Here is a 25,850-nt window from a genome sequence, read left to right on the forward strand (position 1 = left end):
TTACTGCAACTGCACCATATTAGTAGTTGTTTATTAAATGACAAGCACCACATACACAGTTTTGACCTCAAAATATCATACACATCGCTCATCATGTTTTAATCTACCGGTATATATCTAAATAGCAAATTGGGCAATTGCCACCCCAAGAATAAGAATCAAGACGACTGATTTTGTGAACAAACATTTTATGATATAAAAACACATAGATCAAGATATTGGATAATAACAAACAGAATATTCTTGGAATCAATTTTTTTTTTTTAAATTCAGCTTTGTACATACATGAATATTCAACATTGAGAAGATAAAAAGAATGAATTGACAACAGTCAGTCTCCAATGTAACCATAAATGGTAGCACAACCTAACACTTGTTCCAGGTGATCATGTATAACATTAGGAAATGGGGAGAAGGAAGGATACATGCAGTGATGGTTCAGGTTGTTTTTTGTACAAAATGTAATTAAAGCACTACTATAAAGTTACATTCCCATTTTGTACGATTTGTAGAAAACTTGACCCCTGTAAGCATTATAAGATGTGTACATTTCATGAGAAATTTTCAACAGAATCCTGAAATCAAATTGTAAATTTCCTAACACGAAGTGAAATGCGACAATGAAAACCAAGTTTGGTTTGATGATTAGAATCATGACCTTCGGTTGCAGGCTAGCTCCAGCAGTTAATACAAAATTAGTTGCCAAACGAACTGATTTTATTATTTATCTTGGTGATGACAATCAGTAGGTGTTTTCTGCATAAAATACAAAGTTGGAATGCATAAATAATGAAAAGACCAGCCTAACTGGACAAAGCATGCTGAGAAATTTTAAGCACTTCCATATATGGTTACAGTGGAGACTGAGACAGGAGTACTCTTATCTAATTGGATGTTGATGACTAAGCCTTTAAAAATGAAGTGCCCGGCAACTGAAAAATGGCTAAATTATTTAAAATATATACATATCCTGCTTCTCAGTGTATATAGTATTCAGTTATTTGGGGGATGACTATTTATAAATAATACAATTTAAAATGAAATTCACTTCAAAGAATTAAAATAGGATGAATTAAAAAACAAAACCAACTGAGAGAGAGCAGGACATGGTTGATATGTTAAAGAAATCACTATGATACTATTGTTTGTTTGATTATCAATTTTGCCATACTATACGCATGCTTACAGAAGCATGTATGGGGACGAGGGAAAATAAATACAACAATTCATCAAAATTCTTTTTTTTGCAAACAAGCATGTTGAAATGAACAATATTAATCTACAGCACCTTCTTAGCAGTCCTCGCACTTGGCCAAAGCAGAAACGTTCCACTACGACTACATCATGTCGTACATACAAAGCACTGGAGGATTTCCAATACTAGGAGACATGTGCTGCATGTTTAATGGAGGTAACAATACTTGAAAAGTTGTGATTAGTAACACTTACAGAATCTACAAGGCAGTCACCAATGGGTTTTAAATTAAAGACTTTGGAAAAGCATGAGCAATGGTAATATGACCTGTTCAGTTGTCAAACAATTGGTAGTAAGATTTTTAAGTCTGACATCGTCCACAACCCAATGGATCAGACAATTCTATTGACCGAGAAAAAACAAATTAGTTCTATACTCAAGCTATAGAAACCTCCATCAATCAGAGATTGACTGCAATTTTTGACACCAATACATAAATAACGCAAGGTGGTATGAAGGAACGAAAGATTAAAAAAAAAAACACAAAAAAAACAGTATTATGCTGCGATAAATAGCACTCCGGTATTGTCAACATTCAACTGAAGAAGTAATAAATACTTCTCTTTTAGACTGGTATCTAGTTTAAAAAAATTTTTTTTTTTAGTATTTATCTATATTTAACTAAATTTCTATGCAGCATATTTTATTGACGACAACTTCCTCCAAACCACACTGCCAATATTGCACAACTAAGAGAAAGAATTTGGTGGCAAAAACGTGGCTAAGAATTAGTTCCAACTATTTAAAAAAACAAAAAAAACAATCAGCAATTTTGAGAAAAATTGATATGAACAAGGTGAATGGATGTACTCCCAATTAGCTGACTGTGAAGATTTTGAATTGTGGGAAGGGGGGGGGGGGGTATAAAATAGTTAAAACCATCCCACAGCTTTGGCACTTCAGATACAACTGTGAGATTATAATTTGATAATGCAAGACCAGATACCAGTCTATACAAACATAATTGAATGCTTTTTTTTAAAAAATAAAATAAAAAACCAACAGATAACAAGAGATATCTGTAGAATTATTACAAATAACATTTTTGCTCATATACAGCATAGTAACAAAATAGTGTGGAACAGCAGCTATCCCTTAGTTTCTTCAGATTTCACCATATTTCTTGAGAAAAATGTACGTGACTTTAAGTCACACCTAATTGTTGGCATATCTACCCTACACAGCTAGCTGCTGATCTAACAATTGGTCTTTTAAACAACATGTACATAAAATCTATTTTTTTTTGTTCATTTCATTTTTTTTACATTTTTCATATATTTGTAAGTCATCTGTCTGTGTGTGCGTATGTCTGCGTGTGTGTGGATAACGTTTAAGTGTCGTAAAAAAATACCAAGAGAATAGTGTATACAACAGTGTATACCAAACATGGATTGAATTTTTTTTACATAGTAAATCAAAACAAAAACAAAAAAAACAGACAATTCTGATGCAAATTTGTTATAAAATATCTCTTTGAAGATCTACAAGCGGATAAAGTCAGACAATGTACAATAGGACACCAGCACATTGTACTCTTTTAGCAAAAGACCAAATACAAAATAATAACAGGAATAAAAAAATTTACCCACTCATATGACTAAATGGGTTTAAAAAGAAATTGACTATTTAGTAGTAGTCTGTACACAGTTCCTATTTAGAATAATAACATAAACATCAAAGAATGTAAACTCACATACTACATTCCATCTATTTAATTATTATCATCATTATTATTATTATTATTATTATAACAAATACAAAGTGGTATTAAAAATCAATATGCCAGCTACAGTCTATCAAGCCTAAATGAGTCTTCCGTAGCGGGATCGGTAATTACATCGTTATCAGAGAGCATCTGTAATCCATCTAAATCTAAAGGGTCCAAGCCTACTTTCAAAGCTTCTTCACCAGGAAATAATGGGTCACTGTCAAAGCCGCCTGCCATACCAACCATTGCGCTGCTTATATCTTTCGCAAAATCTTGACGAGGCGGCGACTCACCTGCACCTGAAATATCAATATAGTTCTCAAATTCTGTGAATGAGAACAATTTTTTTGAATGTCAATTTTTATACTTAAAAATTGTTGACATGGTATTACATGTGAAGGGTATTAAGCTGTGTTTTAGTATTCTCAAATCAATATAATAAACTGATCCCAAAATAATATTTGAGGTTCCAAATGTACCAAATAAGTCAACACAGAGTAAAATACTTGCCATGCACATGTGAAGAGAGCATCTGTAGTCAGCAGAAAATTTTTGTTTGAATTAAAAACCATTTTTATCAATTTGGTTGCTATTGGGATAAAGAAATATACCACAGGACTTAACGTAATACAGTGTTCAATGATTTGGTAATATACAAGTCAATAAGACTTATTATTAATTCAAATACAAGAAGAAACTGAAGAAAAATACAGCTCATGGTCTGTTAATAGTTGGGTCATTTTCAAAAAGTAGTGGATGAATACTGCATTACAGAAAATTTCAGCACTTTATTTATTTTTATTGAGAAAGGGGCAGTGACTTTGTGCATTTTATTTTTCACTTACTAACATATATTTGAACATATATTTTTGGATACGTGCCAGAAATAGTCACCTCCGCTGTGAACAATGAGAACATCCAAAAGAATATACATTGGTATACATAATCAACATTTCAAGCACAAGCATGTATGGTTTGACAAAACCTAAACAAGGTACATACCAGCGCTAAACTGTAGGGATGCTAGAGAAAAACTACATATCTCCCAGATGAATGGTACAATGCAGCTCAAGAAACAGCCACATATCTCAATTTTATAGATCAACTGTATTTTACAAGTCGCTTTTGAAAGCTTGGATGTAGGCCTGCACATCTTTGTGACATTTTTAACATTATAGATGGAGTGTTTTTTGTCAAGAAGGAAAAAAGAAAAGATGATTGCACATCAACATCATGCACCCTCACACAAGTTCAATGACATTTTGCAGCCAATATAATGTCATAGTTCATTAGTTTATAACCTTATAACAATGTAGTGTTGACGCGCAAATAATGAAATAACTATGAAATTTACAAATCCCCGTTTTTCGGACTGGGAACAAGAACTAAATCAACCTAGATATGGTTTCTCTTACATATCCAAGCTTTCAGAAAATATATACATGTAAAAAAAAATCACAATTCATTACAAGACATCGGTGGCAACCTTAAAGTGAGAGGGTCGTCACCTGCGCATGCACAAGAATTGAGTCCAAGCGATGATAACACCACAACACACGATAAGAACACAAAGGCTCATGGGTAGACGCTTGTTTGTAAACAATGACATGCTATGACCATCTGACGCATGCGTAAGTGACGACTCCCCCGCTTTAAATTTTAATATCATCACTTTACTATTATTCTGACAGCTTTGACAGATACTTACCGGTTAAAATTATATCTGGTATACTACTGCTCTGTGACGATGGTACTTGCTGATGCTTCTGTTTTGAGTGATGCTGCTGTTGATGATGTTGTTGCTGCTGCTGTTGTTGTTGTTGTTGGCGATGTTGTTGTTGTTGTTGTTTATGAGAATGTTGTTGTTGTTGATGTTGGAGATGTGATGGGAATGTGGTTGCCTGAGTTCCATACATCATATCCACCTGAAATACAACAACGGCTTTACTAACCAATAAAGTAAGACCAACACATAGTGGACTATAACATAAAAGGTTAAGCTTCAAATATGAAGAGTCAAAGATAGAAACCCCCACAAGGACCCCATTCAATAGTTTACTCAAATCACCCAGATTGCCTTTAAAACACAGGTTTAATGTAATTGGTCATAAGCTGGATTTGTTCATAATTTTTTTCTGTGGTATATTTTAATCCATGTAAAATAAGCCAAAATAATACCACATGAGCACACATAAGGTAAAATGTTAGGAGGTTCATACTAAGCATATTTAAACAGTATCTGGACATGCGTTTATACAAAAATGAGTTTCTAGTCATTAGTCACAGCTAAAGCATAGGTCACATTAATCAGGGATCATCTTTATACGCATTTGATAACACAACATTTATTTAATCTTAATACACAGCCTTCATAAACAAAACTGGCAAAAATGCAGCTGAAACATGTGTGTAGAAAATTTTAAATAAAATGACAAAAAAAAAGAATACACGTACATCTATTGTTGGCTGACCAGGCTGATCCCCGCAGTTCAAAATCCAACTATCTGTACTTACGCACTGATATGGCAGCGAAACTGTAACTTGAGTAGAATTAGGGGATGTATGCGGGATATCAGGCATCATATTAAACTGTTCAAATTGGTGCTGAAGAGCATTGGTTTGTTGCTGTTGAAGGTAGTAAGCGTCAGCAAAAGGAGAGTTAATGAAAGGGGTGTTATTGGTTGACGGTGACTGAGATGGCGAGTAGTTGGGATTGGAAACTGGCGATGTGGGTGACGAACACGAAGTAGCATTAGTGCTGTTGTCTCTGTATTGGTTGAGTGCAGCAGCCTGTGAAGAAAATAAGTGATTGCATTACATAACTTAGTTATGTAGTTGGTCAGTAATATAGATTCAGAACTGCATTTTTTAAAACAAAATGGCATCCAGGCAGCCATTATGAATTGATTCTGAAAAACAATATGACGTGCATCAAGGTCCTATAATGTTCAATGTATGTACAAAGTTTCAATGAAATCCACCCACACAAAATCTTGCTCTGCATGTCAGAAATGTTCGAGTTTCACCATTCAGCCATCTTATATCCGATCATCAAACAATTATATGAGCATATGTGTAACATAAATATGATATTTACATAAAGTTTGAACACGATTGCTCAAAGCATGGCTCTGAAACATACATACATACAATCATTCATACAAAGCAGCATTTAATACTTTGAAAAAAACAAACATGCTGCTTTGTGATTGGTTAAACTTATGGTTGGGTGGCCAATCAGACACAATCTTATAAGTAGCTTTGCACTGACATGAAAACTGTCCTGGGTACATCATGTACATTGAATACGACCATCTAAATATTTATTGTCCAAATTATGAAACTAAATAATTGACATGCTTGTACACTGAATGCTACAATGGATCAATGCAAACAGAAATCTTGAAAAATATTAAATTTTAAAGAATTAAATAAAATAGTTGACGAGATAACGATGTTGAACAGCACTTATGTAAAGTAACATTGTGCAATGCCTGAGGACAACCGCGCAAGTCCTATATTGATGAAATGTACAGATAAATTGAAAAAGAATTGTATTAGTATTAACAAAAATAAGACACCAATAACGGTTGTCCCAGACAACCAAATTCAAAATTTTTTGTCATTGAGACAACCATAACAATAAACATTTTCTGTTTCAATATATTTTTTGCTGCAGAAAAAAAACACTTCCAAATAGTTTTTTCATAAGAATGTCAGTAAAAATAATTTCCTATAATTTGCTATATTGAAACTACAGTGATCTCGTTGAAATACCTCCTTTTGTAAGTATTTTCAGTATGAACTGTGAGGGCGCTATTTATCATACGACTTGTCATCATGCCTTATTAGCAATAGCTTTGTCGTTAAGATTTTTGCACAATTTCAAACGAACAACTATTTTTATGAGATGGTCAACCATTTTCTAATATTTTTTTAAAACCACATCTTTCCAAGAAGCAAAATGCAAGGTGTAATTTATGAATGAAGTCAGAAGTACCTGTGAAATTTCAATTGTAAGACTATGTGGAGGATGTTGTGATGGTTGACCTTGTGTCTGTTGTGGATGTTGATGATGTTGTTGTTGTTGCTGCTGTTGCTGTTGTTGTTGTTGCTGCTGTTGTTGTTGTTGATGCTGCTGCTGCTGTTGTTGTTGTTGTTGTTGTTGCGGCTGTTGTTGTTGTTGTTGATACATTGGATACTGTGGTAACCTCGCTTCTCCACTAGTTTCTATGCTAACAACACCCTATAGAAAGACACACATGCTTAATTTGAGGAGTTTTTCTGCTAAATCTAACAAATACAAGGTGAACACAGACAAAATGCTTACATTCACAGCATGCACACTAACGAGAAACCACAACAACTGCTCAATTTCCAGGTTTTCAATCAAGCTACCTGGTACATGCAATAATGAAGTCTGATGTTTAGTTCCACATATATGCATCACTTTAGGTGTTTAAACATAGCTCAGTGTACAATTTGTTTCCTGGCCAAAATAAAGTGCTTGGAAAAAGAATGCCTAAATTGTGTAGTTATAATTACACAAAACAATTGGCCCATGTCAACATCTGTCAGGACACATGTATGTCATGCCATTCACCAAGTACACTCATACTCAATATCAGGAAATGCATGATCCCTCTGTATTACATGCATTAACTTTCATGCAAACTTTGCATAGTTTTTAATAATAGCATCCAGTCCATAGTCCAGCAAAGCGTGTATAGACCTTTGCATAGCAAATAACAGCAACATTGAAGCTATAGTAATAATTTGGCTGGAATTGTTTTACTGCTAATGTATGCGATTGTTAAACAGAGTAAATTTGGTTTAAATCATTTAAGAGGCATGTAATAGACGAAATATGTGGATTCGTTTAATATTTGGAATACGATTTTCCGACTGACAGATTGCCTGTATTGGGGCATATATAACAAGATAAGTTTTCAAGTCACCTGCTGAACAGGACGCCTTCTTTGATTAGTTAATGATAGTGGACTTGGTGGCGCATGTGAATGTGGATGTCTACGCCTCTGCGTTTGTGGACTATGTTCTTGCGCCGGTGGTGAAGCCGGTGTAGGAGCAGCAGGAGGCTGCTGCTGAACTATATTCAAATGATGACCTTGATTAGATGTGTTGACAAGATTACTTGAAGCGTTCTGGTGATCTTCCACATCCAGAGGCGTTGCCAACGGTGATGGAAAGTGTAGATTGGTTAAATCTGGCAGTGAACCAGTGTTGTTTGATATAGGAATATGCACACCAGAGTCTTGATCTGATGGGTATATACTGAAAAACAAAAATGGAAATATAAATAAGGAACTAGTCAGAAAGGAATAAGCTGCCATTTCGTTAAGTTCACAAAAAATGGAAGCTATTACATTTGGTAATAAATGGATTGAAAGTATCATAACAAAATGAATAATCTAAAAAAAGCCTACCCAAAAAAACTCCATATACATTTATCAAAACAATTTGGCATTACACAAGTGAAAATAACATAAAATTTGAGAACGGAGTTACCTTAATGAAACAAACAAATCGGAACCACTCAATGTATGCTACCGTTAAAGTCCTATTATAAACCGCGGTTTATATTACAATTTAAAAATTGGGATCAAAAGCTCAAGTTCGGGGTGCGGTTTCTATTACGTACATATTGCAATCACTAAATGGGCGTGGTCATTTTTTGTCCACAACACATGCACAAAACAAACAATACACCGTACAATCTCTTGAATAGGCGTCGGGGAAGAGAGAAAGGCATTATTTTGGTTCTAAAATAGGCATTACGAAATGTTGAAAAATTACAGTCAATCAAAAAAAAATTCCACATGATACAAAAAATACTCAGTATTTTTAATGTAATATGCATTTATTTTTTTAATTTTCTTGGTAACGAAAAGTATATTCTCACAGAAGTTTCAAATAAAAACACGAATGCACTGCTTAGTAGCAAATGATCACATAACGGTAGCTCGATCCGGCCATGCTGCGGGTCACAAGTGAATAACTTACTTGTTTTCGAAGTGTTGATATTGGTGATTATTATTTAGTAGTGATTACAATAACGCACGAAAAATAAATTCGTTGAATTGTTATAAAATGCAAGTAAAATTCAACTTAGTTTCCCCGTAAGCGAATGATTTCAGTCACATGTAAACAGCCGATATGATATCCGCCATGTTTTTGAATGCTCACGTGACGCATTATTGACAGGATAGGTCAAGTCGCTAATTAACCAATCAAAATGCTGGATGGTGCCCATGTGTCTAAATTACATAGCTCATTTAAATATGTTAATGACAGTTCAGCGACCTCATGGTGAACGCAACACGGAAGAGATTTACCGATAATGTAGTGCGATCTTTTGCCTTTGATTTCCATGGGAAAACGGCATGATTTTTTTTTAAATCAAGAAATTATTTGTTTTCGAAAGATAAATTATTCTTCAATGCTCAGTTTAACACTTTTACGGTGATAAAAGCTCATTGTCTAAAACTTAAGAAACACAGAAGTATTCAGAAAGAGTATTGACAGAGGTCGCCGCCAGAACAAAAGCAGTTTCATTGCCTGTCTGACATCTTAGCACCGCTGAACAATAAATAGGTGTGAATATTTTTAGGCATGTTGTCGAAACAAATGAATAGGATTAAGAACAATGCTGTTTTGGAACAGCTGGTTGAAACAATGAAGTCAGTCACGGTCTTGTTGAATTGGGGGTGCGGTTAGTAATAGGTACTTTTCAAGTTTTCAATTTTTGTTAAGAACTCTTTAACCCAGAAGCCGGAATTGGGGGTGCGGTTACTATTATGTATGCGGTTTATATTAGGACTTTAACGGTATATGTCTAATGGTTTTAAAAGTTGAAAATGTTGATGATGAAAGACAATCATTAACACCTTAACTTAAACAATGAAGTTAAAAATGATATTTCACTCATGCAAAGTAAAAAGAAAGATGATTGGAGCCATCTTTTGGCAAACATTGACAAATTGAGAAAACCATAATCATTAAATTTTGCCAATGAAATTATTCTACTTACTTAATTCCTGGAACTTCACATGATTTTGGCCTGGTTTGTGATTGCTGTGAATTACATCAACACACTTGTTAACATGTATTGAATTTACAGCATTTAAATTTCCAGTGACGGCGACAACATAGTGCAGACACACACAGACCGCCCAAGTGCAGACAGCAGTAACAACTAATGGCAGTTTACAAGAATTTCTTTTCAGTTCAGGGAATAACGGAGTAATAATGCAAATCAGTTCATTAAAGCTGGTCTTGTACACTTTTGACACAGGGTATCCCGAAGGTTTAAAAGTTGATCATAAATGACAAAGAGCAAAAAAAAAACAGGTAACAATTTACTCTTTTCATTTATTTGATGGAATGTGAAAACCTTGTTGAGTTTTCAAAATTTGCCACATCCAAGGTTTGGTCATTATTCATAAATAGTCAAGATAACAGTCCATTATGTAAACAAACGGATTTAAAACAAGACAAATTATTCAGGACATACAATTTTCAGGCAATAAAGTTGCATTCGACTAGCAGTTTTACAAGCATGATGGGGTCTAACAATGTTTAAGCTTGAAATTAACCAATGCATTAGATTTACAATTAAATTGAAATGACAGAGCCAGCCTACTACTTGTAAATCAAAGTAAACAACGACTGTTGCAATTTACAAAAATGATAAAGACAATATTCACAACATCATTCCAGCACCAACACTGAAAATAATTAAAATCAAATGTCATAATTTCCCTGTATGAAGACATTATTGCAGTGTAACCAATTTACAAAGTAGTATAACAGAGGATACATATACACTTGCAAAGAGTCAACATAATGTGAAAGTTATGATATTTGTTGTTACCATTATTACAAAACAACTAAGAGTGACGCACCAGTAGGTGTACCTTTTTTGGATCCCAAAACGTTTTTGGAAAATTTCTGTCACCGGCGCCATCAAGCATGTCACCTAAAAAAGGACGTGAATGAGAATGAGAAAGTTAATGTCAGTGTCTTGCGCCATTGTTGGATTGGTACATTTTTGCACAAAATTTCAGGCACTGGCAACTTCAGGAACACCAGAAAATTCACAACGAAATTTATAAACATCTAAATTGGCCGTTGGTGGCATCTTAATTTTTATATATAGGGGTAACCCTATTGCCCAACAACTGAGGCATATCTATTCTATGGGTGGCAGCTACTACAAACGAGACAAAAAAGACAACAAATGCTAATAAATTTTGCGGAAATTAACCAACAAACATAATGAGAGGAAAATTGATGGCATGTCAAATGGTTCCACTCAATAAAAAATGCAACTGAAAAGCTCAGAAACCTTAAAACTCACAAAAGTATCAGTGATGCTGACGATTTCAGCAAAGCGGATTGATAATGCATAGATGATTGAAGTACAAAGATGAATCACTTTTTTATAATTTTATAATTTTGGCATTTCGGCAAAATAAAACAACACGGGGCACAAACAATTTTAGAACAAATAAACTCGGGAGGGGGGGGTCCATAAAACTGGCATGGCAGCATACGCTACTGTATGCAATCAAATACCATTGTCATGGCTGTAAATTTGGAGTCATCTAAACATGAAGAAAGGGATTGTAAATTGCACATCTCAAGAAGGGTATTTCTATCACAACATTCATATACTTACATGTATTTTGTTACATGAGAATAAACAGATACATTTTGCATAGGAATAATTGCTCTATTTTTATTTATTAGTCAGCTGTATCCCATTTCTCTCAAAATTACTGTCCTTCAAAATTTCTAATTCGCCTCACTTTTATAGACATTGGGGACATTATGGGCCCTTGGCAAATCCTTGTAGGAATACTGTAATATCAAAAAATAAGAATTACTTGAAGTTTGGCCCTGAGCAAGGGCCTTTGTTAATCCCATATTCTGCTTCTCAGATCCTCAATAATTAGAGATTCACATTTTAGTACAAGGGGGTTCGATTTGTAATAATGATACACAATATTTTGTTAATTCGACTTCAGTCTCAAAGAAATCAATCTCCGATCCAGATGAATGTGTAACGGTGTTGAATGACTTTACAAATTAAGCATCTTGGGGTTTTACAATTTTACTCCAAGGATTTCACTGTTAAAGGTCCTGTCCAGTTAATCATGTGTGTGACAACAAATTTTCACTAAAATTTATTCACTATTTTGATATTTTCAGCATATTTTGGGGGTTTTAAATCCAAGAACAATGAGTTTTAATTGTAATTTTAAAAGTTCATAAGGATTATTCAAACATCTGCTGTGGCGAGTTTTGATCAACATAAAGGTTTTGATTTAAAGAGAATTGTCTCTTTATTAAGTTTCATCCAAAAACTAATAGTGTCTGCTTGCTGAGTAACCCAATTCACTGTGGAATCCATGCATGATGCAGTCATTCATTATCAAGGTAATTTAAGACAATTTCACACAATAGATGGCAGAATGAATACAACGCAGATCATTACACCTATAGCAATGCCATATGAATGGTGAAAACAGAGGACACTGACCTCATATGATCCAAGTCAAGTCATCACAAGTTGTCTGCCCATTAATACAGTACAGTACACCCCAGAACCAAGAAAAACAAACTTTCAAGGGCCATTTAGATATTATATCACAGTACAGTTCAAGCATAAATTAGCTTTGAAGCTAGCTTGAAGTGCTACAGTTGTTATGTAGCGCATGTTTGAATTTTGTGTAAACAAACAGAAATAAAAGTTTACATGAGATGTATACAGCGCTATGGGTACCATATTAAACACAGCACGACTGTATAGATTTAAAGCCAGCTCGTTTTCTTTCAAAACTATTGAATTTTTAAATTATGCAGATTTATTAATATTGACATTTATAAATACTACATGTACATACTACAAGTTGAATGGGTGATTTTCCGTTCAACTGCGAGATCTCGCGAGTTGCATGAAAGACGCGCGTCGAACGTCTGCCGCAAAAATCGAACGATTTGATTTTGAACTACAACGCTATGACCTTTGTTTGTCCTGTTATTACGTTCGATTTAACGCATATCGCGTGATTCTCACAGTGAACAGACAATGGTCAATTGTTGATGACAATGATAAAGTTTTATGGAAAAAAAACCCAGCTGATGGCCAGAATGGGAGTTAACTTGAGCCTGGACTGTATCATATGCAAGATTGACATGAAGGAATACAAATGTGAATGAAGTTTCTACTTAAAATCTCCTGTATATATATATACAAACCTCTTCTGTGAGCAGCTTGTATTGCAGCTGCTGTGTTGGCGCCATGGAATGCTTCAGTAGGATTAGGATTCATTGCGCTCGTATGTAATGCTGAATCAGAATTTGTCCTGCATGCAGAAAACAAAAGAAGTCAATCAATCAACAGATTTTAGTTTGACAATTATATCCTGGTATCCACCTTAAATAAAGTAAGCAATGTAAAAAAAAGAGTAAGAGTTCACATCAGATGAGCAACACAACACACATCCCTTCACCTGACAAATTTGCTTATATTATACTTATAGCACAATGTTAATGCACATTCCCATTTCAAGCTGATCTTTAAATCACCATGATACATGAAGTGAAACTACAATTTGAGTTATTTGTCTTCCAATGATAGCAAGGTGGCAAATACAAAATGACTGACTGAAACACAGTTCATAGAAAATGTACATATTAGAAATCAGTCCAGACAACTGTCATCAGTCACTCATATTGTGGATTTGATAGCAAAAAATGTGCATGGCAGTGAAGTTAATCAGTCTAATATAAATATATGTATAAATGTGTCTATGGAAAAAATGTCTGCACACATGCGTGCACAAACACAGACAGACAGACACACACACACAAACATACACAACACAAAGACAGATGGCTGGACACGTATATAGAACTCAATTCAAAAGAGGTCAACAGAGACGTACAATAAGTTTACCGGTGTCTGGATAATAGGTCTGTCAGCTGTTGCAATAGTCTCACTATTTGGTAATACTGGGTCATAATAAAGGCCTCAAGGACGCTGACTACTTGCCAAAGGTTTATTTTGATGAATGAACATTTCTAGCCCAAGTGATTGACCCCCCTTTAGAAAAGTTGCTCACTGAGACATTCATAGAGTTTTATCATGGTCTTGCAACAATCAATTACAGAACATACTGGATAGTATTTGCATGCATTGCTGAAAAACGATAAAGATTTTTGACCCACAGTAATTTGGAACAGAATCAAATCTTTGAAAAATTAAATAATCCCATAATAATAGTGCTAAGACCCCAATAAAGCTGTATGAATATACTCTGAGTACAACAGAAACTTTAATCCTGTCAGCCTCTATGTACTTTTACATGGACTTGACCAGATAAGGGTTAAGGTCAAACTCATCCTGGCAATGAACATTAATTTTTGACTAGTCAATTCTAGAAATGACCACATCTCCCAGACTTATTTATATCAACACCACCTTTAGGAGGTACATGTAGGTTAGTATGAGCGTGGAAAATGATATTTCTTCAAATCTGTATTTTCCTAATGAGGGAGCAAGTTCAAATACGCATAAAATATTCCATGGTTGAATTTCCATGTTAGTGAGAATATACTATACCAGATTGTACTAAAGTTGTCACTCTAATGCGACAATCTGTGTAAAATACAGTTACAGGAAACCCCCCAAAACAAAGAAATTTCATTCACCATGCATTCTCGTTCCAGATACAAGTTGAAACAAACTTGATTTGAGATGCATATACATAATGATATAAAACGAAAATTAATATCTGGATTTCATCCTATAGATTTGTTTGTGTATTTTGTTTATTCAATACTCCATGTGCATGTCATCACACAAGTCACACAACCTGGTACTTCTGAATGTAAATTCACTATCAAAGAGAATTTCTAAATTATTTCTCCCCTAAAATGCAAACAGTCAAAGTTCAGTGAAGTTCAAAAACTGTTTAAAATGTGTGGCATAATATTGCAAAATATTAATGCTGTCCAATATATTTTGTTTGTTGCTTTTTGTTATATGAATAGTATGTCCTGTATACCAAATAAAACAATTATGCTATCCACAAGATATCCAGGTCAGAAATTGTTCGCAAACAACTGAACATTGCAGAGCATTTATGTTCAAAACAGCGGTACATTTCAGATATTTAAGTATTCAACATAAAAAATAAACAATGTACCTCTTGATTCCAATTCATGGCTCATTTTACTACATATGTTCAAGACTTCAAATAACTTTAACAGATAATACAGAACAAAAAATACCCTTAGAAAGTACCAGGATGTGTGACCTTTAAACAGATCATGCACAAGGTATATTATTATTTCTTTTTTTGAGAATCCAAACCACAAGTAACTTTCAAGCTAGCGCAAGGCCTCATGGAATTGCCAGGATGTGTGACTTTCAGGGTCATGCAAACAAAGAAAAATATTGCTGGTATTCTATATGTACAGGTTAATTAAGAGTAATATTTGTATTTGTGGAAATATGTGCATACAGCTCAATAACCAGTCACCTTTTATGAAACACCAATTCAGCAAGGATTTTTGCTGTGCTAATTTGTGAAACAATTTTAATGTGTAAATGAGAGCAATGAAACATTTGAATTGTCAGAATTGATGAAATCAGCATTATTCATGCTCTCAGGTATGAAGACAATCATCAATTTATGAATGACTATGCAAGAAAATTATAGATGCCGTGTTATCTATTTTGGTACATTTGAATATACATTGTATATGCCAAACATGACACTGACAAAACTGTACAATAAATACATACTGGTAATTGTTGGTGGGAATCTTATCAATTGTCAATGGGCTTTTTAATATTGAAATTTGGGGTGAGAGCACAAAACTATGCATTCACTCAATAAGGTACATTTAATATACAATAGTCCAGTAGAAAAGCATGTGGTGACAATTTACAAGCTATGGGTCCACATTCTTTCTCCTATTTAATTATTTTGGGTTTGAGAGGAAGGGATTTTGTGTGTTTGTTTATTAATATGAATATGCAGTACCGGGTTAAAAATTACCTCTGGGCTAGGTTTAAAAACATGCTTCAATATTCAAACAGGACATAAGGAATAATGCTGAAATCTAAAAAGTAGACCAACTAGAAAATAAGATCACAGTGCAGCGCTGCATAGAGTGTGAAATTGTCATGTCATAAGAGAATCTTAAGTGTGTGTGTGAGTTGGGATTCTTAGAAAAGTCAAAAGTTGTTGTTTTTTTGATGTAGCCTAACCAACCATGAATATTATAGAAAGCAACCACTGAAACGAGGTCAGTGACCTGAGAATGTAATCACTCAATTCCTGCAACACACACTCCTATCAATGCACCACTACGTCATCACAGCTTCATGCTGTGGTCAAGACATTAGTCCACAGAAGAGAAGAATGAAGACAAGCAAGGGAAAAATAAGCAATAGCGGGTATCTCAGTGATGTGTTTGAATTCCTTTTTCTTATAAAATGATGATAGTCTTAGTAGTTAGTTAGTCAGTTAGTGAGTGAGTAGTAAGTAAAGCCCACAAGGTGAGGGAAAACACTGCCCGAGGAGGTGATTTTACTACCAATATTAATTATAGGCAAAAAGCAATGCAAAAAGCTTAGCAAGTTGCTGGTGAACATTAGAATCCTAGCTGGCTATCTCAGACCTATTTGTAATACTTCCTACCTTATTGCAAGCAACTTGGGTTCTAGATCATGACAATTGTGTAACCACATACTAAAGGTAAGAAAATAGTTTTCTTTAATTGCTATCACCTGGCAAAAAGGAGCATGCAATAACACATGACAAACATCAGCAACAACGAAAAAAAAAACAACACATTTTAAAACACTTGAAAAATAAAAGTAACACAAATTATGGCAATTCATAACAAGCAATTAACATGCACTGTTACCATTCCTATTGGGTATGTAAAATAAATTGTAATGTCTATATACATTTACTCTGATATTGGAATTTTAGTAATCCAGGAGATGTACTGTAGCGAGCAAACATTACTGGTGCTACAGAGTAGGGTTTATAGAGGTTTTTTTGGAGCACCCTAAATGAGCCAAGAGCTCTTTTCCGGCACTTACACCACAAAATACACATTGTCCAGCTAACCAGCATTGTGAATGTATTGACTTCATTCAGAGTGCTAATACAACCCCCTCCCCCCAATTGAATACTGATTTCACCAAATGGCAAAGGTCACCAGCGTTTATTGCAATGTTCTTAGAAATCAATATAACACTTATTAACATAACAATGAATGATTGTCAACACAGCCAATCGCTTTTAAAACCCAACAAAAATGTGTTATGAATTCGCATAATGGCACCCACGCTGGCTACATTCTTGAACGCTACATTTCTACATTTGTTTTACAACTCCTGCCCACCTGCATAGTGACATACTTTTATGCTCTTAATATATAATGACAGGACAGAATAAAATGAATAGTACTTAACAAGTGCCCTCATTGTACATTCAATTACTAGCTTAAATGTTACCATATTTGTTCTATTAAGCACAACCCAAATCAAAGCACTCATATCAATAAACCAAAAATTGCAATTATTTAAAATACTGTTTTTTTTACAACCAGCCTCTTGAGCAAATTTGATAAGTTTACAGGTATATTGTCTCTAGCAACCAATATTCCACATATTGGTAACACATTAAAATCAAATAAAGCTTAGAAAGAACTACCGTTTGCTGAGATTATTGAAGATTGATGAAGACACATCAAATTTAATTCAAAATTTAAGATTTGCTTTTCAAACGAGAAAGCTTGGCAACTAATATTTGTCTGCTTTTTGAGATGTACAAGATGAAAACAATGTGATTCACATTATCAAAATTTATAATACAAACAGAAAATACATTTTATTTTTCATCCATGGTTTTTAGTCTAATTAATTCCAGAGCACCTCTGTGATGAATTCAATTCAAATCTGATTTTTTTAAATATCAGAAATAGGTTAATAATAGATAATCAATTTGCATGTTTATCAACATTAAACTAATCATGTCTGTGGATTAGCTCAAAGAACCAAATGAAATATTATACAAATTATAAAGCAATTATTATGTATAGATTTAGGTCTGTAAATTGTTTCAGAACGCACATGTACAAAATTTCATTATAATGTGATGAGAAATCCTAACTAAATTAGTAGAAAGCTGAAAAGTAAATTATTATGCAGATTAGGTAATTAATATGATCTGATTTTAACTCAAAAATAAGCAGGTCTGTGCATTGTTCTAGAGCATCAATGTACCAAGTTTCATTATAATGGAATAATTAATTAGTACATGTGATATCAACCAGTGTAAAAGCTGAAAATTGGCAAATTAGGTAATTAATATGCACTGATTTTAACCCACTAGTCAGGTCTGTGCATTGTCCTAGAACATCTATGTACCAAGATTCATTGAAATAAGATAATTAGTACTTGCGAAATTAGTGTAAAAACCAAAAATTAACTAATTATGCAAATTATGCACACATAATTATGCACACATTTTTACCCAAAATTAACTAGGTCATTGAAAAGTAATTAGTACTTGAATTATCAAAAGCTGAAAAGAAATGAATTATGCAAATTTGGTAATTAATATTTCACATAACAGTCTGTGCATTGTCCAATGTATCTATATGTAAGTTTCATTGAAATGTGATGATTAGTACCTGAGATATCAGTAGAAAAGCCGAAAATTTACTAATGATTATGCAAATTAGGTTGATTATATGCATGGATTTTTACTTAAAACTAATCAAATCTGTGCATTAGTCCAGAGTATCTATGTACCAAGTTTCATTAAAAATGAATGGCTCTTTAACAGTAGAACAGTCATGGAACAGATAAAAATTAGCTATCATACAAATTAGGTAATTAACATGCATTGTTTTCAATCAAAACCTAATCAAATTCGCCCTGAGCAGCTATGCACCAAGTTTCATTAAAAACCAACATACGGTTATTGAGATATCAGTGGAACGAACTGACAGAGACACACACATACATACAGACAGACTAACTGCAAAGACTCCCATTGTGTGCTTCACACACAGGAGTCAATTATTGTACACTGCTGATTCCTAAAATAAAGTCACAGTCCAGGTAAACCTGTTTGTATATGGGATATTTTCAAAACAAGCAAAACGCCAATCATAACAACCAACGACAGAGTTGTTAAATTCCTGATAACAATGCCATTTTATGTAGTAGATAAGCAATACAGAAAAATGGAAAATTAGGTGCAGAAAAAACTTCCCAAAAAATGTGTAGTTGTCATTTATTCTTGGTTTATAAAAAAAAAAAAATGGGGATAGTAATTTAGATTACATGAAATGCCACAGCTTGAAATAATTTCTTAAATTTTGTATGACTATGGTATGCTATCTCTCAACCCTGCAGTACTTTTCAAAGATCTAATCACAGTAAACACAAGTTATGTGATACGTATTGACTGCATCTTTGATAAAATGTATGCAACTTTATATTATGCAACAAGGGTATCAGGTTTGTCAAGAAACAACTGGTGTAAGGAAAAACATTCAGATAAAAAAGTTATGTTCTCTACGATGTTTTGATGCATGGGATGACCTGCCACTCTGTCCTTTGACCTGAAAAGTCAAGCAGGTCATTAAGCAATCAGAATGCTGTGTGGTACTGCCAAATACCGGCCATGGTTAACCTTGAGTAACATGTTTCTCAGCCAACATTTTTGGGTATCATTTTGAACATTTTTTAACAATTTTGTTGTTAAATATTTAACTAAATGAACACAATTTTCTCATTGGCTACCAGTTTTGATCAACATTTGAAAAAATATGGAAAAAAGTTGTGCTTTATGAGTTGACTTTGGTGTTCATAGAGCAGAATGCAAAAGTAATTTTCATAACTATTGAAGTTATCAAAGACTGTCATTATGTTTGATGACTGATTGTCAATTTTGATAAAAAGGATATAGCATCTTTTTTTGGAAGATAACTGTTGAAATGTAGTTCACCCATTTATGTTTGCCAAAATAAACATTGTATGCCTAAACAGGTGGCAGTTTGCCATGAAAATATAAATTCAGCCCACTTTAAGAAAACATGTTTGAATTTACTATACGTCTCCTGTCCAACAAAGTAACATCTGATCAGAAAAAAACAATTCTGATATTTTTATAAAATTTTCAAAGATTTAGCTCATCTAGACTACTAATCAATATCCAATTAACATCTATTAACAGACTCAGGGTCATAAATGGTCACAACTCAGGGTCACAAATGTTCACAACTCAGGTCCATAGATAAAATAAATTCTCTAGATCACTGTAGCAACCTTCAAAAAATTCATTAAGATTCAGACAAAATTTCAAGAAAATTTGGCAAACTGCTGATTAATAAATAATGATGATACTCAGCTTGAGATCCGTCAATTGAGATGACACAGTAGTTGAACTGACATATGCAAAATAAATTATAAAACATGCACGAATTTGTACCAAAAAATAATCGGACCTTATTTTACAACCTAAGCTCCAAGCGAAGAACAGTGATAGAGCATATAATATACCCATATATATATATATATAATATTACCCTGCTCAAGAAATATAAATAAGATCAAGACAAATTAATAAACATAATTTGCCCTAATTAAATTTTCAGTTTAATGAAGTTGATCAATATGATGACAATCTAGATGCGGTAATTAAGTATGTTAAGCAACATGATTGGGCACGTTTCAGACTCAATTAAATAACTATTAATCTTTCATTTTTGTGAGGGCAGCCATCTGTGTTAATTATTCAAATTGATCTCATTTCTTATAGTATTAGCCTGAAAATCATTATTATAGCTTATCTGGAGAGGTCAATCATATGGTGCCAAATAAAGCCCATGTCAAAACTAATGGAGTGCAACAAATTTTAATAGAATTAATTTATTATAGTTTAATTAAAACTGTTGTTCTAGATCTAGACAAGACTTTTATCTATTCATTTTCTCCCAATTTATATAAACAAGCAGCCTCTTGGCTGAGATAGCTCCGCTGTTAGCAAGGGACACTTCAATTGAAGAACTGAAGATATCATTAGAAAATGAACAATATGCATAGTATGTATAATATGTATAGCAATCGAACTTGCTATTTTAACAAGTCAAAAATATCACTTTTTACCAAAAATGACAAAAATATTCACCAAAATTAGAGAATTGAGGATATCATCACAAAATGAACAAATCTGAGAAAGGTCCACATGTATCAAAGCAATTGGACTTTTGGTTTTTAACAAGAAGTCGAAAATATCACTGTTTACCAAAAATGACAAAAATATTGAAGGTATCACCAAGAAATGAACAAATCTGAGAAAGGTCCACATGTAGCATCTATATATGCAATATCAAAGCAATTGGACTTGCGGTTTTTAACAAGAAGTCAAAAATATCACTTTTTACCAAAAATTACAAAAATATTCACCAAAATTAGAGAATTGAAGATATCAACATGAAATGAACAAATCTAAGAGAGGTCTACCCAAGGTACATATACAACAAGTATCAAAGCATTCAGGCTTGTAGTTTTCAAGAAGAAGTCGAAAAAGTAAAACATTGACTCTGAACGACGACAGACGCCGACGGACAATCACTCATATGATAAGCTCCGCTCGACAAAGTCGACAGCGAAGCTAACAATTAAAAATTGTTAATGCGAAAAAGGAAGTGCATTCTACTTGCACTTCATGTAAGCCACAGGTGTCAGGTCCATTAGCATAATATTAACAAGTTTTCCACAAACATATTACTGATACAAGATACCAAGCTATTTATAATACATGATGTTCACACGTCTAGCCAAACATGCAGGGTCAATTTTGAGACAATAAAACTCGCTGTTAAAAAAAGTGCATCAACAGATTAACCTCCGTCTTGACCCAGTTTAGTTTTGATTTGAGTCAGAAGGCTGTTATTGACCTTGAGTGCCATGTAAACTCACTGTGGCCAAGGTCTCGGAAATAAACAATGCTCTCTAACAGCGATCCACTGTGATGTAGCACACTTATAACGAACATTAATGTAGTGATCTAAGCCCTTTCTTTTTCCGCATATGTGAACAAGGCTTAAGTTATGAAAGCATACGCACGATAGAAGTAATATTATTTAATCGAGAAAACAAACAAATGTTCAATAATGTCACAGAATACACTGCTACAATAACACACCACAGTACAGGCTAGATATGAAAGCTATAGCACTGAAAACAATGCTCCAAGGCACACCAGCAGTTCCTTTAAAAGCTAAAATGGTTACGAAAATTTGTTATAAATTCTGGTTACTGAACCATATTACAGTACCAGTATACTGATAATTTACATAGTTATAGTATACACTACGCTCACTTGATGAGAATGTCAAAAAATTGCAATAGTTTGGGTTTCATTAGATTTAAACACACTTACCTTCTCCAGTTTGTGTCTGGTGGTGGTGACAAGTAGTGTCCATAGGGAGACGCATCTGCCTGAAAAAGTATGTCAAGGCAAATAATCTAGAATAATGGGGCAGATAAATGTTTGGATATCATTATTTCCAGTTATATTGTGCGAAGCACAAAATGTTAAAGGGAGCACACCTGTTTATGCTCAATCAAACCTATTCCACTGAATATAATAAAATAGAAGTTGCTTCTGAAATAGTTTTACAAATTCTCATGATTTGATGGCATTAACAGGCACTAAAAGTAACGGTGTAATATTCACTGCAATAAAGTTTTACCATTTCATGAATATAGTAAAAACCTATTTCTCAGACAGTTAAATTTGGTAATTTTTTCCCCCAGGTTTGTTGGGTTTTTTTCAACACTGATTTGACATCCATGATAAATTTCTGCCTGATTTTAAAAAGACATGCAGGGAATGGTATAATATACAATGCATTTTAAACGAATATAAATCCCACTATAATCTATAGACACTTATCGTGCAATTTCTACTACAATTTTCGAAAAATTTATTTGGAGAATATTGTTTAAATTAGTATATACGGTATTATTGTTCATTTGGGATAGTAGGCAACATTCTGTTGAGTGTTAACCAACCAACAATATTTTGTAAAAATGGGCGACATATTTACTATGCACAAATTGCTATTGTGAGAACACAGTAGCTGTGGAAATTTCTATGATGTCCTAGCAGTGACTTTCACAAAATCTTATCTTTACACAAATGCCATAAAATCCTAAAATAGCAGAATTTCTAGTTGTGAACATTCATTTATGATTAGGTTTAAACCTTATCCCTATAACTTAATTTTTCAACACACAAATGTACGACAGATGGTGTTTAGTGGTGGGCTGAACCACAATGATTCAAAAACATTCAAGTTTTATATTTATTATATTTGTAGGCAGCACCATGTACAAAAGACATTCACCAAAATATTGTTGCAAAAAATTATTAATTAATAATGGGCAATAATGTTATTAAAATTATGTTTGCAGAGTTTCAATACAAAGCTCATATTAATTTCAATAAATTTATTAATAATACAGTGTAAGCATAGATTTCTACTTATTAAATAAACTAGCACTACACGTCGTTTATACACATTTCGAACCAATAAATGCAATCACAATAGTATAGCAATGTAATTTGGCCACAAAACAAAAACATCCAACGAGTATTCTATATGTCTGGGACACATACCTGCTCGGCTCTCCAGAGTCGTAATTAAATGCAGCGCAATCATAATTATAATGTGACATGAACATTGAGTGGTGATTACTATATAATTATAATCATGCTGATGTGATATTTTGCCCTGAGAGAGCAGCAACAAATGTCAATTGAAGGTCACTTAGAAAATAAACAGTCCGCTTGTTATGACAGCATAGGGGGTGGGACCTCCCATAGCAGTACAATTACCCCCACCAAATTACACCGCGGCCACCACCACCAAAACCTAAATAATGTCATTCCAAAATGTTTGTGAAAAAACAAATATATTGAGTAAACCAAACAGTCATTTATATTCACATGCAGCTTACAGAGCACACGGAGTGACATGCCAAGTGGGTCAGCAACTCCACCTGTCTGCCTTGCCTGCCAGGTACACCACGGAAAGTGAAACAATCCCGGGCCGCAAGACCATATTCTGCACAATAAACCACTGGGATGGACACACCCATATTTGTCCTAACATTTTAGTGAGCGAGAACCCCACTACCCACGCATATATTTTATCCTAAAAACCAATGTTTTGACCCAATTTATCAACTGCAATACAGAAGACTTTAACACACAAGGATACTCGTCGATGCGTCGTTACCCGACGTGGCACACGATCAATCAGACTGGCACGTCCTGATTTCATGTCTTCCAGTCCTTGTAAAGCACTCTGGACAAATTTTAATAAAAAAATAAATATAAGAATACTGCACTGAACATGGCATATATTGTACATGCGAGCGAACTACAGTACTTATGATGGACGCGAATACTAACCTGTAAATCTATAGCGTTTGAACCAATCTGATTGACATTCGGTAAAGATCCACCACGGTAGGCGCCAAGACTTTGTAGTTGTAGATGGTGCGACTTCTGATAGTGAGCCTAAAATATATTATTAAGAAAACACAACGGTTTACGAATGCGACCTACAATCAACATCTCAGGCTGTGACATCTTCGACACACAGACATCCCTAAGTCAAAGCACGGAAGCACCGCCATAGTTGCTCACTTGCGATATCACATCATCGGCGCAAAAAATGATACAGCTACTTACCCTAGCGACGTTCGACACTTCTTTCATAATTTGTTCAAATGCCGCTGTTTCCTCTGCCTGTTTTTGATTGTGAAGGGCAATTTTCTCGCTAAATTTCCTCGGGTTCGCCATGTTGTTGGCTTACCACTATTACCAGATGAAAAGGAGAATGTTGTCATTCATAGCCATGCGGGGGGTCCCCACATCTAAGCCAATCAGAGCAACAGGCTTGCATCATGTGACCATGTTCCATTATAAACACACGAGCAATATTGCTGTGAGAATATACCTGGCCCGAGTCACAGTGAGCCTAATTATTTTTTTCTTTCTTCAATAAAGGGTTGTCTTCCTAGCAAAAATATCCGAACTCACTAGTCTGGTTTCCGTACGTTTTCATATCATGTCACAGAATAATGTCGGAACCTTCCTGATGTGGGTGTCATTGATGGTGAGGTAGTGAATGAATGAACGTTAAAATTGAAGCCAACCTGATGTTCCCACGATTTCCGAAATGCATATGTGAATAAAAAATATAGTTATTTATTGGAGGATATATATATATAGTCTGTGAGCTTTTTTTATTATTATTATTATTATTTTTATGATTTCACTGAAGGATAGTAATAATTATGAAAATTAACCATTTATATAAAACACACTCCATGGTTTGATCATTGCCACACCTGTCATTTGTGTTTCCAGCACTCGCCTGTGGCCTCTACATTTGAGCTGAGGTCACTAACAGACTCTCCTCCGGGTCTTGGTTTGAGTTGGGGGCATTTCTTACTTAGCACATAGTGCAGTGCTGAACAATTCAAAATTCCGGAGAATTCATGGAAATCGTCACGGTCTTGTTTTTCATTTCACGATGACGCGCCTGAAATTAGATTTCCGGTATATTCTGTGAAGTATCCGGAATTGTACTCGAGAATGCGGAAAGCTGGTGTATTTGGTGTCAAAATACGGAATTGCTAGTTATTGACGTATTTATCATGCAAAATGGGAAATATTACAAGTTAGTTCCAATAGAACATGTACTCTCTCAACTTTGTTTTCTTAGTACATTTTTTTGGGCATT

General features: G+C 34.1%; 1 protein-coding gene across 6 annotated transcripts; it reads right to left on the reverse strand.

The window, feature by feature from the left end:
- LOC100378719 (CREB-regulated transcription coactivator 1-like) lies at positions 1 to 25,284 on the reverse strand. Of its 6 annotated transcripts, none has more exons than XM_078009961.2 (13): positions 24,794 to 25,284; positions 24,512 to 24,619; positions 24,318 to 24,404; positions 22,472 to 22,530; positions 16,700 to 16,750; positions 13,245 to 13,351; positions 10,886 to 10,959; positions 10,012 to 10,055; positions 7,922 to 8,255; positions 6,964 to 7,209; positions 5,478 to 5,753; positions 4,672 to 4,888; positions 1 to 3,262 (listed from the first exon to the last, which is right to left on the reverse strand). In XM_078009961.2, the coding sequence occupies exons 1-13, from the start codon at positions 24,902 to 24,904 to the stop codon at positions 3,042 to 3,044; spliced, it is 1,935 nt and encodes a 644-aa protein (XP_077866087.1). In that variant the 5' UTR covers positions 24,905 to 25,284; the 3' UTR covers positions 1 to 3,041. The 6 variants fall into 6 exon arrangements, with proteins under 6 accessions (XP_077866087.1, XP_085363115.1, XP_077866086.1 ...); XM_085506989.1 differs by having other exon boundaries at positions 1 to 3,289; XM_078009960.2 differs by having other exon boundaries at positions 5,418 to 5,753.
- Positions 25,285 to 25,850: the final 566 nt, after the last annotated feature.

The sequence above is a fragment of the Saccoglossus kowalevskii genome, chromosome 13 (assembly GCF_978046115.1).
Source record: "Saccoglossus kowalevskii chromosome 13, keSacKowa6.1, whole genome shotgun sequence".
NCBI classification, from domain to species: Eukaryota; Metazoa; Hemichordata; class Enteropneusta; family Harrimaniidae; genus Saccoglossus; species Saccoglossus kowalevskii.